The sequence below is a fragment of the Mus caroli genome, chromosome X (assembly GCF_900094665.2).
Source record: "Mus caroli chromosome X, CAROLI_EIJ_v1.1, whole genome shotgun sequence".
In the NCBI taxonomy this organism is placed as follows: Eukaryota; Metazoa; Chordata; class Mammalia; order Rodentia; family Muridae; genus Mus; species Mus caroli.
In genome coordinates, this window is record NC_034589.1 from 79017816 (window position 1) to 79032152 (window position 14337).

Consider the following 14337-nt stretch of genomic DNA (forward strand, 5'->3'; position numbering starts at 1 on the left):
AAAAGCCTGGAGTTAGGCAATCCCTCTGAATGTTTATGTTTTCATATAAGGCAGTTTTGTGTGTGGCTTTTTGTTGTTGTTGTTTTGTTTTGTTTTTGTTTTTGGATAGTTTTGTTTTTCAATAAAGGTTTATTTGTTTGAGTCAAAAAAAATTTAAAGTGTAGAATAGCACCTAACAAAGATATATTTCTTGCTAAACACTTAAATTTAAAATGAACTTTATAAAAAGGCATAGTCGTCAAAATGAAAGACTGCAGCACAATGAGATTTAAATTGCTATTACCAGCCAGCCTGTCCCATAAATTTCTTAAATGTAACAAAATTAAAATATCCACAAGGATTTCACAGCAATTGTTAGTAGAACACCAGTGTATCCTTAGGTTGCACAAGGGAGAGAAAAAAAATTGAATTACATTTATCTTCTAAAAACAATTATAAATTCATCATATAAAACAACGTTTCTGAAAATTTGATGTAGAAGTATATATAAGAAAAAACACAATTTTAAAGGTATAAACTTTAATACTATGCTTATAACTGTTCAGGATCTTGTTTTACTTGTAGCTCTAGTGCACACCTATGTCTCTAGACCAAAAGGAAAATGAGCATGACTCTCCAATATAATTATCCAAAACTGAATGTAAAAAGTATAAAATAGTGGCATTACTAGGTAGGTAGAGACTATACACCCTTTTAAATTTTATTCCTAATGTTTAACTCAGGAAATATAAATTATAATTGTAGAATATGATGTTAACTTTTTCAAAGTCAGTCAGTCGAAAATCCTACTACTTTTGATTTGGACGCTTTCGTATTTTTGTCTTGACAAATTACATTTTCAAGATATTTTGTGTCTTAGACATGATTCTGCTTGTAGAATAAGATTCTGATAGTATCACCACAATCTTAGATGTGAAAACCAGATTAGCTGCTGTTCGAAATTGCAGTTACTTCCCTGGGTAGATTATCTCATGAAAAAGTATAATTTAGGATAAAATCTTTGTTGATAACTGCAACATGCAAATCCTTTGTTACTGAACAAAAGGAAATTATGGATTCAAGAATTAATTTTAGGCTAGCCCCTTTTCAGTCAAATTTAAGAACAACTAATGAGAGCAGAAACTATCATGAAAAGTCACTGATTACTCTTCTATGCTATAGTGAGTAATTAATAAAATACATCCATTCTTTTGACCTGGATTCTCTATCATAAAAAATTTTAAAAATAGTCAAAACAGTGAGCCCTGGGCTTCCCAGTTAGTACTGGATGGGGCAACACAAGAATGGAGTTCTGCAGTTACTTTGGCAACTAGCTAAATATATTACTAATTGTGGAATTTGGCATATTTCCATTTCAATCTCAGGGCATCATTGGCATCTATCAATTTAGGAAGATAATGTGTGTCCAATTTTAACCTAAACATAGTCATGTGAATAAATTATGTAAGAAGCAGATATTTAGAAAAAATATGTTATATAGATTTTAAATAATGAAAAATGTGAAACAATTATTATTTTGTTAGATATATCAAGCCACTGCTTACTCCTCAAATTTTGAGAACTAAGACAAGCATTGTTGGACAAAATGTAGGAAAAGTAATATATTTCTCTTTTTTGTTTCTGCTGGAATAGGATATATTTAGATAGACTATTCAACAAAAGGGCAATCAACTAGACTTAAAAAATTCTTGAAAGTTCTACCTCAACTAATGTAGCGCTTAAAATATCTAAAATGCTACCTCTTGCTATTTATTTAAATTTATCAAATTCCAACAATTTGAGAACCCGAAATTTTTCTTAGTCATTATGAGATTAGTTTAAGGATATAATAGTTCTAGTGAAGTAGTTCATAATTATAAAATTAAACCACAGGTCCTTCTATAACCCCTAGCAAAGTTGAAAAAATTAGAAATCATACCTTGCCTAAACTTTCTTTGTTTTAGAATATCTGAGTTGAAAGACAAGATGATTGTCAGGTAGTCCTTTTAGTAGAAGACGTGCCATGAAGCAGATACATTAGAAAGAAAACTGAAAAACATGATTGCTTAGGAATCTTCTCTTCTTCATTCTAGTAGAAGACAATTGGAAGGAGAGGAATTAACATTTGAAGAAAAGGTTGTTTTGGTGGGTCTTAAAGAACTAACAAAGATAGAATTAAGAATAAAGGATCTGACTAGATAAATTCTCATTAGCCATATATTATTTTCAGAGCACATTTGGTCATGTGGGAACTGTTGTTAGCTCAAATGTTATAGCTTTAAATAAATTACTATTATATTCAAGATATATTCATGAATGCTGGATTGAGAATAATTTCCATCATACGTGAATTTAATAGTAACTTCAAGAGCTTTAAGGAGATAACATTTTGGAAAAGCCAATGAAAAGGCTCCAGTATTCAGTGTTTACTAGAGACTAAATTAAAATTTCTTAGGGAGAGAGAGAGAGAGAGAGAGAGAGAGAGAGAGAGAGAGAGAGAGAATGGAATATGAAGCTTTTTTGTGGATGATAAAAGTAAAGAGGCTGATTGGAGTCATAGAAAAGTCATGCCAACAAGAATAATACATCGTCCTTAATTTAACATGCTGTGAGGGCTTTGTAATAGTTCTGATTCATGCATTCTTGGATGGTTAGTACAGTGACATGTGAGGAGAACACAACTGAATTGTGTCAGGAATGAGGGAAACTGGATTGGAAAGCTTCACAATAGTTTGTATGACATACAAAGGGGACTTCAAATAATAGAGCATTTATAGGAATGAAGTGTTAATCTAGAGATAATTCTCCAGATTTTGCATGCGCTTGGGAGATTATAAAACTCAGATTACAAAGCCTCAACACCAAGAGATACAAGTGCAGTAAAAGTAAAAATAAACCTGAAAATTCATATTGCTAACAAGTTTCTGGGTGATGCTAATGCAAATGGTCTAAGAGAGCCCACCTCCTAACTTCCTAGTTAGCACCATTGGGAATTATCATAGAGACATTATCTTGAAAGGACAAGGAGATTGAATTGAAATGATTGATTAGAAATCCAAACTGATTGGGTGAGAAAGTCTAAGAATGAATTTCAAAATAAATATGCATCAAGATATTTTTCCATTCTTCAATGTTTTCTAATTAATTTTAGCTATATTTCATAAAACTCTGTCCTATTATAACATAGGAAGTTATTTAATTTTATGGAAAATACTGCAAACTATTTGCATATGAAATCTATATATTCAAAATATGTTATTCTTTATGTTATGTAAAATTGTCTCTGAAATGGATAAAAATTAAGCAATTAAAAGGGGTGAACATGATTTATCAATGTCTTTAGTTATTCAATAAAATTTATGTGTTATAGAATATAATTACCACATATTCTTTTATATTCCATATAAAACTTATATGGAATGGGCCTTAAAACTTGCAATTAAAATTCTCCTAGAAGTTTCAATATATGTAATGTAACAGTCAAACCAGATTTGGAAAACCTGGCTGCATATGTTTAAATATTCATTGTTTTATTAATATAATAAATTATATGAGTGTCAGTTTTTCAACCTTTAATCACCATCAACAGATTTAAAACTAATCTTTCTGTAGATGAAAAACATTTAGATACTTATAGTGGCTTATGACACAACCTGTCAAACAGCTGGCAAGAATCTATATACCACATAGACAATAAAATACAAGGCTTCTTTAAAATATAGTTTTGTGTTTGAGAAATAATTGAGTAATATGTTAGACTTATAATTTCATCTTTATCAGTGTGAAATAAACAATGCAACTTACTTGATCTAGGATATCAAATTAAGATTACTGGATCCCTATCTTTAAAAAACAAACAAACAAACAAACAAATAAAGATTTACTGGATCTGGTAATTTAATGAAAAATTAATTTCTGTGATCAGTTTATTAATATGAATGTACTGATCATTTCTCCTACTCACCCTTTTGTCATCATATTTTAAAAGAAAACCTCTTCTGAAGGAAAGAGCCAAATGCATAATTTGGCCCATTTGCTCATATTATATAAATATATGCTTGATTTAGTTTTCTAAAAAGAAAATATAATGTTTGAAGATGAAGAGTAAGGAGGGAAACTGCAGATACTACAAATATATAGTATTTATAATTAATAATTTCAGATATAAAAACAGGTAAATTTTCAAGCTATATAATATACATGCTATTTAAATTTAACTGAAATTAACAAGAATCAAACCAATCCATACAGTTTCTAGTCTAATAACATCGTTTGACATTTGTATTTTACTACCCAACAAGCAGAGTTAATTATATTTACATTTTTATAATAAATAAATCTGTTATAATTATTTTAACTTCCGAATACAGTGAACACTGTCCTTTGATAGAACTGTGTTTTATTAACATGACATTTATTATATGCAAAGCTATTTGGCAATTACTGATTGTCAGATCTTAAAAACAAAATGATTTTCCCAATTACTGTAAGTACATTCAAATGTAGTTATTTTTTTGGAGAATAGACTATTAGATAATTATATGAGTATATAAGAAAGGCTGTATATCCTCTATTCTCACAGTTAAATTGCCTGGATAGAAATTTTTAGATATCAGTTCTATAGCATAGATCACTCTGTTTTGCAAATTCCCATTATGATTTCTCACTTCTGTTTATGTCAGAAAATCATCATGATTGATACTGTGATATGTTTATGTGAATATATTTAAGTCCATTTCAAATTGTAACGTTAGTGCACTTCTTTATTTTAAAATCACAAAGTGCTGAGCATAATGCCTGTGAGTTTAAAATATAGAAAGTTGAAAATACAGTTTTAGAAAATGTTATAATTTTACATTTAATTTATCTAGCCCCACCCTAACCTGCACCATAACTTAAGATTAAATCCTTTCCTGGTTTATTTGAAACTACAGAATTTTCACAATCATGAAAAAGAAAACTACTTCCAGTAATATTTAAGTAGCTAATGAACCTTAATCCTCCAATATGTTATACAACTAATTTTTATCCGATTATGAGGTGTGTAACCCAACTCATAAATCTATAGAAATATATTGAACAATTCTCTTAGTGAGCTTCACAACTTGGCCATACTTTGCTAAATAAAGAATTCAAAGTAAATTGGTACCTTACCCATAATTACCATATCTATTACAGAAACAATCCAACCAATGGATGATATTCTTTTGAGCCACTAAATTTTATTACAACTATTTCAAAGTTTTCTTAGTTTAAATTAAAAAAGTCACTAAACCCACAAGTTATTAATTTGGTTATCTTTTTTCTAACACAGAGAAAGGTCATTAAAGGATATTATATATCTTTGTAAGTTATAGTTCCTCTATAAACAGGAATATATGAAATTACTGTCCATATCTGTCATTAGTCTCTTCTGTATTAGAAGATGTTAGTGGTCCTTAAACCTTTACTCGATTGTTATTAGCTATTTTTCTTTATTCTTGTTTTAGTAATTGTAATGGGAAAATGCTATTTCAAACTTGCAAATTGAAAAATATATTGATTGATTTGAAAGAAGTTTAGCCCAAACTGTAGCACTTGGATTATTTACTTTCAGTTTAGATTTCAGTGTGTTTCCCTTCTAGTACTTTTATGTTGATGCTTTAGATTCCATAGTCAAAAATAACAGATGTTTACAATGTTATCTCTGTAAACATATTCATTATAATGCCATTGTATATGTACAGGCTAAAGTAATATTTAGCCAAAAGAAAGCTAACATTTCAACATAAATAAAGTATATATAAATAATTATAAATGCTTTCAAGTTTAGTGATTCAGTTTGTAATTGTTTTTACTTTGTTCAGTTTTTTATTCTTTGTCGACTTGTGATATGCGTGACCATTAATGCAAAAGCTTCAATAGAGCCTTAAGTCTCGTCAATCCTTAAAGTTTTCAACAAAGCACAATTACTAGTTGTTAAGCAATTTAAAAGAATATTAAAATATCAAGGAAAACAAAGTGTTGTCTTTCTCAGTTTCTCTGTCTCTCCTTTCTTTTGTGTCCATTTATCTGTTTATTAAAGCTTTCTATGTTCTATCTTCTATGTATTTTTGTGTAACTGCACGGTCATGCTAAAGTTCTTAAAATAAAAAGGTAAGTAGAAGATTCAATTGTGCAAAGTAATAATTGTTATATGCTTCTATGACTACAATATATCTTCATTTCTTTGCTTTTCTAAGTACACTAAAACCAATCTTGTGTTCAGTGTCTAATATTATATAACATAATTATGATTCTAGTTTTTCTGTGGTCACACATTTTCTTTAACTAAGCGAAAGTATCTTATTTGATATTTAATGTGATTTGCCTTCAACTTCTATAGACAATAACATGGTACCTTGAACTAAACTTTAATCATTTCGGAGTTTATTTATTTACTCATTCAATTTTCTTGTTGTTTTATGAGGAAGGACTTCATTATGTAGTCCTGACTGATCCAGATTTGTAATTCTTTTATCTCAGCCTCTATGTATCCATATTATAAGTGTGCATTACCATAACAACGTCCACATAGGCTTTGAAACAACAGGCACTCCCATACTATTTATTTTTTCTAATAACTTTCATAAGAATAGAAAATTATGAATAGCTACAAGCACACGCAAGGAAAACCTTTCACTAATAATCAAACATGGCTTCCTTATTAGAATTCATTACTGTGCTATAATGCTGAGCTAGTGAATTCTTACAGCAACAATTAAATTTTTCTAATGTGTTATACGCAAAGAATAGTGACTACAAGTATACTAATTGCCTGATCTCTTCTGGTCAACATTTACCAGGCGAAAGCATTATCAAATATAAATCTTTCAAGCCAAAAAAAAAAAACAAATGAAATAATTGGCTTGATTATTTATTGTCATTTTGAATGAAAAAATCATCATTGATTTATAAATGTGCAAGTAGTCTTTAAATTAGTAGTGTATATGATAAGCATATTTTCATTTTTCATAAGAAAGGATATCATATTTGGTAAGCAAATTGCAGACTATTACAAGAGGTGATGGTAATTTCAAAGACTGAAAATCTATTTGGAAAAGTATACCACTGGTTATATAATACTATATTAATAGTTAAGAGAGTAAAAAATGTAGTTTAGGATCACAAATAAATGTGGGATAGATAATCTTTAAATTCCTCATAAAATCCACTTAAAATTTCTCATACCCAAAGGGCTATTGGGAAAAATTCTCTCAAAAATATAATCTAAAAAGTAACAGACAAAATCTTAAAATGCATGTGAATGAAACTGATGCTATATACAACCTATAAAAATGTAACAAATACAACATTAATATTTGAATATTCACATTTTCTATACTATTGATTATATTACATGCATATATTTTTAGTTAATAATGAAAACTAAATCTTATTATTTGGCAGTGCTACAATAGTTTAGATCTGTGCTGAATGGAGTCTACTAATCATTTAAAATTTGCCTAATCTAAATTAAGATATGACATAATTATAAAACATGTCTATATTTAAAATATTTCGTTTGAAATAGTAAGTATAAAATATAATTATTAAATTTTGTGGTTTGGAAAATAACATTTTGGTTACATAACTGAAAATATTACTGAGTACTGGAAGACACTATTTTGCTCTTATGGAAAATAAAATAATTTTGACTGATTTTGTTTTTAGTTTATTAACTAGTTCATTTTAATTGAATTTATGACTCTCGTTATATTTCTATTGATCATAAGGTATAAGATTTTAAGGTAATGCCAATGGTAAAATAGTCATATTTTAAATATATGACCAAAATCATCACTATTTAGCATCTACTTGTATATTTTTGGCAATGAAAATTTGCTGCTTCTACTAGAGTTTGAAGCTGTCCAAATTCAAAATCTATTCTTATGTTGGGCTAATGTGCAGTCTGCAAATAGTTCTTATTAATTGAACTTATTGAATTTGGAGAACATCGGTAGCATTTAATCTCTAACTCTCAAAATGGTCTTTTACCAAATTTAGAGTGGCGTTACATCAAGTCTGAACCCAGTGCATTTTGCTAAAAAGTGTTTAAGTTTCTATTTTTCTGTAAATTTATATTCATTTTTGAAATAGTATTGTCTAAAATACTTTTTACGTCAGTAGCTTGGTGTGGTGCGTTGTTTTTCATTTACAGTTGGATTCTGCTTTTTGTATATTATCACATGATGGTCTTTGTATCATTTACCCTATTGACATATTTTATGTATGAATAGCAGAGAACCAATAAAATCTTTTGAATTTTGTCTTTAGAATCTGTGTATATTGGGAGATAAATAGGTAAAGATAAAGCATTTACCAATCATGGGAAGTATTTTGTATTTGATCAAAAACAGTTATACATGTAATTATATATAATAATTATATATAATTTCCTATACTTCTTGAAATATCCATTCTGCTATGGCATTAAAGCATTATAAAAAGTTTACTTCCTTTTCTAGAAAAAAATACTTTTGTATTCCTACTCCACAGAAGCAATGATTCTAGATATAATGAAACAAACCCAATTAATATATAGTGGATATTTTTTCTCACTGGTTCTGAAGTTATTTCTCCAAATAACTGCAAATAAAAATACTTAAGAGTACAAAGCATGATTACATTGATATTTTCTTTGAGGTTATTTTCAATAATATTACAAGCTAATATGTAAACTTTTCTTAGTGTGTTTGATAAAGTTTGACAAACTGGAACCTAAATTTCTCCATGCTAACAATAAAATTAAATTATTTTATGTATCTATAACTTATTAACAAAATAAAATAAAACCAAGAAGCATCTATCCTTCAGAAACGTTTTCAAAAGAGGAAAATTTGGTAATGGCTATGATTTAGAGGTGAGCATTTTAGGTAAGATGTATTAAGTATTAATTCCTGTCACACAGGTGAATAAGAGTTTGGGAAAATGTGATAATAGATGCTTACTGAATATTTATCATATTTCTAGTAAACACTCAACACACTTGATTTTCATAGCTTTCTTATGAAGTAGATTTTCTCATTGTTATGAATATATAATTCATATACTAGAAAAGATACAAGCAAATGTTGGCTAAGTTTCCTCAGTTAGTATATGAAATCCAATTTCAATATAGAAACATTAAATCAAGAGCTTATGTTCTTTACTAGAAGACCAGATGCATTAAATGAATCTTGAGAGAAGATAAAAGAGAACAACCTACAAAGCAATCCTATATTAATTAAGCCTAGAAAGGTTCTCAGTAACAAATGAGAAGAGAGCTTGATGATCATGCTGGAACCTATAACTTATTATTCTTGTTTGTAGTTTGCCATTTTTTCGTTCTTTTTGGTTTGGTTTGGTTTGGTTTGGTTTGGTTTTAGTAGATGGATAAGGTCCCTGTTTAGTGAAAAGACAATTGCAGTAGTTGGAGACACACTGACCTGGTCATTGTGCACAAGATGGGGCTTTGTGGTAAGGAAGGAAATAGATACCTCTTTGGAGATTTTTGGTATTAGTGGGTTTACAAAGAAAGTGTACCATAGGCAATTAATTTATATTTGACATTAATTAGATTCAAGGATAAACAATATCTGAGAATGTATCCAATAACAACAGGATTTGTGTTTTCAGAATATATGGCTAATAATAAAAAATGGTGTTGACCAAATTATGTAAAATGGTGTTACACATACTTTGAGAAAGTAGGAAAGGGAATAGAATTTGAAATGTAAATAAAGAAAATATCTTAATATTTTAAAAAAAAATCATAGTTTCAGTTGAAATTAAAAATATTATTTTTAAAGATTGAATTTTTATTAATTATTTCATTACTGTTCATCCTGATTCCAGCCTCCTCACCCTCCTTTGCTCTTTTATTTAATATTGGATATTTTCTTTATTTACATTTCAAATGTTATCCCCTTTCCTGGTTTCTCCTCTGAAAAACACCCTACCCCTATCCTGTCCTCCCTCCCCCTGCTCACCAACCCACCCACTCCTTATTCCTGGGCCTTGCATTTCCCCACACTGGGGCATAGAGCCTTCATAGGACAAAGGGCCTCTCCTCCCATTGATGACTGACTAGGCCATCCTCTGCTGCATATGCAGCTGGAGCCATGAGTCCCACTATGTGTGCTCTTTGGTTGGTGGTTAAGTCCCTGGAAGCTCTGGGTGTACTGGCTAGACAACAATATGAACTATCCAGTACCCTCCTTTACTCTCATTGCTTCCCTCTTCCTTTCTCCCCTATCTACTCTGCCCTCCCTACTCCTCACAAAAGGGGAGGCTTCCCATAGATATCAACCAGCCTTGACATGTAATTAGCTGTTGGAAAATTTAGACTATATTTCAAAAGTGATGTCATAGCTAAATATAACAATTTGAAAGTCATGGTGTTTTGAAGAACAATTAATTAATTATAGAAGAACCAGTGAGAAAGGGGTCCAAAAATCCACCTTCTAAGACCTTGAATTTGTTCTGTTTAAGTATGTGAACAGAGGATGAGCTAGCAAAAAAACAGTTGGAGCAAAACAGGTAAAACTAACTACCAATAGAAATTTTGATATCTAAGCAGTGAATGAAGTTTACTTTAAATATTTATTTTCTATCTATAAAAGTCTTGTTGAACAGCCACTTGCTCTCACAGACTATCAGCAAAGATGAATAATAGTTCAATATTTTAAAATGTCATCAGATAAGTATCGTGTATACATTTGGACCCTATATGCATGTGAAATGTGTCAGTATGATAGTAATTGAAAAACTGCAATCTCTTTTAAGCTTAGGGTATTCCAGTTTTTACCCCTTCAAAATTACTGTATTTTAAATGACAGACAATGATTAAAATTTGAAGTATTATGATTATAAGAGGATCCTATAATCCATTCACTGGAGAGGGAAAGGAACATTGAAGATGTACCATCATTTATACTATATGTTACAGTTATAATCTTATGAAATGGTCAGGTAAAGTGATTTCTACTATTATAATATTAACATTAAATATAAAATAATGTTCGAGAGAATAAAATAAATATATTTTATTAATAGAATTTTAATGATTGCATGGTTGTTTGGATATTTTATTTTCAATATATTTCCATGCATTTAAAAAATCTTTTATTTAGGAATTCAAAGGATTATTAATAATTTTGAAACCATGGTCAATATCAGTTTCAAAATTAAATACATTGTGAAGCATATGAAATATTTGGGTTTCATTCATAGGTACGTATTTATGTCACTTAATAAAACATTCTTGGGGCAAGCTAATAGTGTTGACTTAGGAGAACAGGCCAGAAATTTGTACCATGGTAAAAGAGGCATTTGAAATATTTGAACAGACTGCCACATGGTTGTTCCAAAAAACGGTGAAAATTCCAGTGTTTATCCAAAGATACTGTTATTGATGAATGAGGCAAATTTGAAAAGACATGTTTACTTAGATGTTGTACTATCAGAATGTCTGAAGTAAGATTAAATTTAACTAAAATATTTAAAAATTAGCATAGGCAAATGTATGTAAATTGACTGTTTTGATATTCTGGAATGATGAATTACATTTTCTTGCATGTATATTCGGCTATGGTGACAAGTGTTTCTCCATATATGTGTCCTCCAGTACTTTCCAGTTGTATTTCAAAACCTTCATAAGTTTTAATATGGAAACATAATGCATGTCATTATTTTAGCAATGGGGGTCTGAATAAATGCATTTCATTTGGTTTATGTTTCTAATAAAAAGTAATTTTGATTTAAATTAGCACTATCTTTTTTTTTTAGGCCTCCATTCCTTTGAAGGAATTGGAGCAGTTTAACTCAGATATACAAAAATTGCTTGAACCACTGGAGGCTGAAATTCAGCAGGGGGTGAATCTGAAAGAGGAAGACTTCAATAAAGATATGGTAAATTGGTTATGATGAAAGTGTGAATGAACTGGGAATGAAAATGAGTAAATATTTGGAAAGAAATAATATAGCTTATGTCTCCAACTGAATTCTCAAAATACTACCATTCACATAGTGTTATTTTTAATGATTTTATTAAATGGAAAGTATTCATTTGGATATTTTATTACTACTGCCAAATTACCACCTTATGAACATATAGAAACACTCTCAACTTCTAATAAATAGTTCAATTCTGTTTTGACTTGTTCTTATTTAATCTTCAGAAGGCAAAATGTAAAAGGAAATAGTCATTCAGGAAATGAACTAAAATATGATATAAAATTCCAACTTCTTATACATCCGATGTTTTGTTTTTCTGATGTTTTTGGGAATAGTAAAGGCAATTGCATGAAATGTAAATATTTTCTACCAAAGTTTCTAATGAAGTGGTTTTACCAAATATTTCAGAAAAATACTACTATACATATAAGCATACATATATATATATTGATATTGAATATATATGTATGATATATGTAATACTATTATTGAATGTAAAATAGATATTGAATACATATGTATGTAAAATAATTCCATGTTGTTTACTCAATGGGAGAAAAGTAATAAGTCCGTGTACCTTATACATAAACTTAGAACATCTTCTAATCTCTGCTAATTTCTCTGTGGCTTTATTATTTCTATCCCACATCACTATTCATTGAGTATTTTTATGCTATGCTCACTTCACTTTTTCACATCTTTTTTTCTCCTCTCCCACTGCTATCACCACTGCAGCATTCATTCTTATCTTTCATATGTATCAATAAGTAAAGATTTTCATACATGCATCAAGGCTTAAAACTTCTTAGACCGTGCTTTAAAACAGCATTATGAGGCAAGATATTTTTAGATGCTAGTTACATAAAGTAATATGAGAAATATTAATTCTTACTTGGAGCTGTATCAGTGAGTACTCCTTTATATAAGTTTAGTGGTCTTCAAAGCTCCGCTCATGGAAAAAAGGACAGGAAGAAACTTCCAGAAATACAGAGTTCCAGCTACATCTACTTCATGTCAACGAAGAAAGTCCAGGGTGAAAAAATCAAAAGTCTTGCTTACAACTCAGTCTCACTACCAACCCTGCCATAGAACCCTCACTTGGGGGAATTGAATTAAAAAGTTTTCTTTATATTTATTTATGTCCAAGCCACTGAATTTTTTCAAAGTTTTAAAAGGCATATTAAAATACTACTTCATAGACAACATACATGTGTGTATGTGTTTGTGTGTGTGTGTTCATGTTACTTTCACTAGTCTATTCATAGACAGCTGATTATAAAAACATTTCTTAGAGTGGATGAGTCCTCAGTTGTATTTTGAAATGTAAGCATATGTTATAGATGTACATATATTACATTTATTACTATATATAATAATATATGCAATATGCCTTTTGAAGTTTGTATGTCATTTATTATTTGCTCAATGGTACACCTAGGTACTGTTGCATAGTACACCATTGTAGTAGATATTTTTTATATTTGGAGTTGAATGACAGGAAACAAGAGATACACAAGTGTATTTATATGCAATGATATTATGATAGCATGTTTTCAAATTGTATCTTTAAGTAAATAGAATTAAATTATTCTTCTTAAAGAGTAAAACAATTGTCCTTGGAGAATATAACAAAATGATTATTGAAAACTTTTGAAGTTATTTTAATACACATTCAGAGTACTGTTTTATTTTCTTAAAGTCAGCATAATTATGTGTCATTTTAAACATTTTCAATATTTTAAAAATGTCTCCATCATTTTCATTAATGCTCTACATCCCAAATTTGAGCATTTAGATTTAAATATAAAAACAGAGTTTACTATGTAAATCTACTGTATATTTTAAGTCTTACTTAATAGAGAATTTATATATAGATCAATTAACATTGGAAGTGACAAGATTAGTTTATTTCTCCATATATTTTTAGTTGGTTTAAGGGTAATAAAAATAAAACACAAATGAATATTGTTACAGCAAATAATTACTTTTACCATTAAAAGGGCTCTTTCCCCATCTTCATACATATGCCACCCAAAATGTATTCTTCAGAAGAGATACACAGGAACTGTTTCTATATAAACTCAAAAGAAATACAGTGAGCATGGTATTTTATGATTGCATTCCCTAATCATTTCAAATTGGATATTTGAGTGTATTTATATAATGTTTTATTATTCCTGATATCAATGTACAGCTTTTTAAAAACCAAAATGAAGACTGTACTTGTTGTTTTTAATCAGAGTGAAGACAATGAGGGTACTGTAAATGAATTGTTGCAAAGAGGAGACAACTTACAACAAAGAATCACAGATGAGAGAAAGCGAGAGGAAATAAAGATAAAACAGCAGCTGTTACAGACAAAACATAATGCTCTCAAGGTATTAGAGCTCAAATTATACTACT

General features: G+C 29.3%; 1 protein-coding gene across 4 annotated transcripts in view; it reads left to right on the plus strand.

Moving 5' to 3' along the window:
* Positions 1-14337, plus strand: part of Dmd (dystrophin) — a 2293239-nt gene that overhangs the window by 1034031 nt on the left and 1244871 nt on the right. For all 4 annotated transcript variants that reach the window (XM_029473189.1, XM_021152893.1, XM_029473188.1 and 1 more), the window contains exons 38-39: positions 11767-11889; positions 14175-14312. In XM_029473189.1, coding sequence (XP_029329049.1) covers positions 11767-11889; positions 14175-14312 — 261 coding nt within the window. The remainder of the gene's footprint in view (positions 1-11766; positions 11890-14174; positions 14313-14337) is intronic.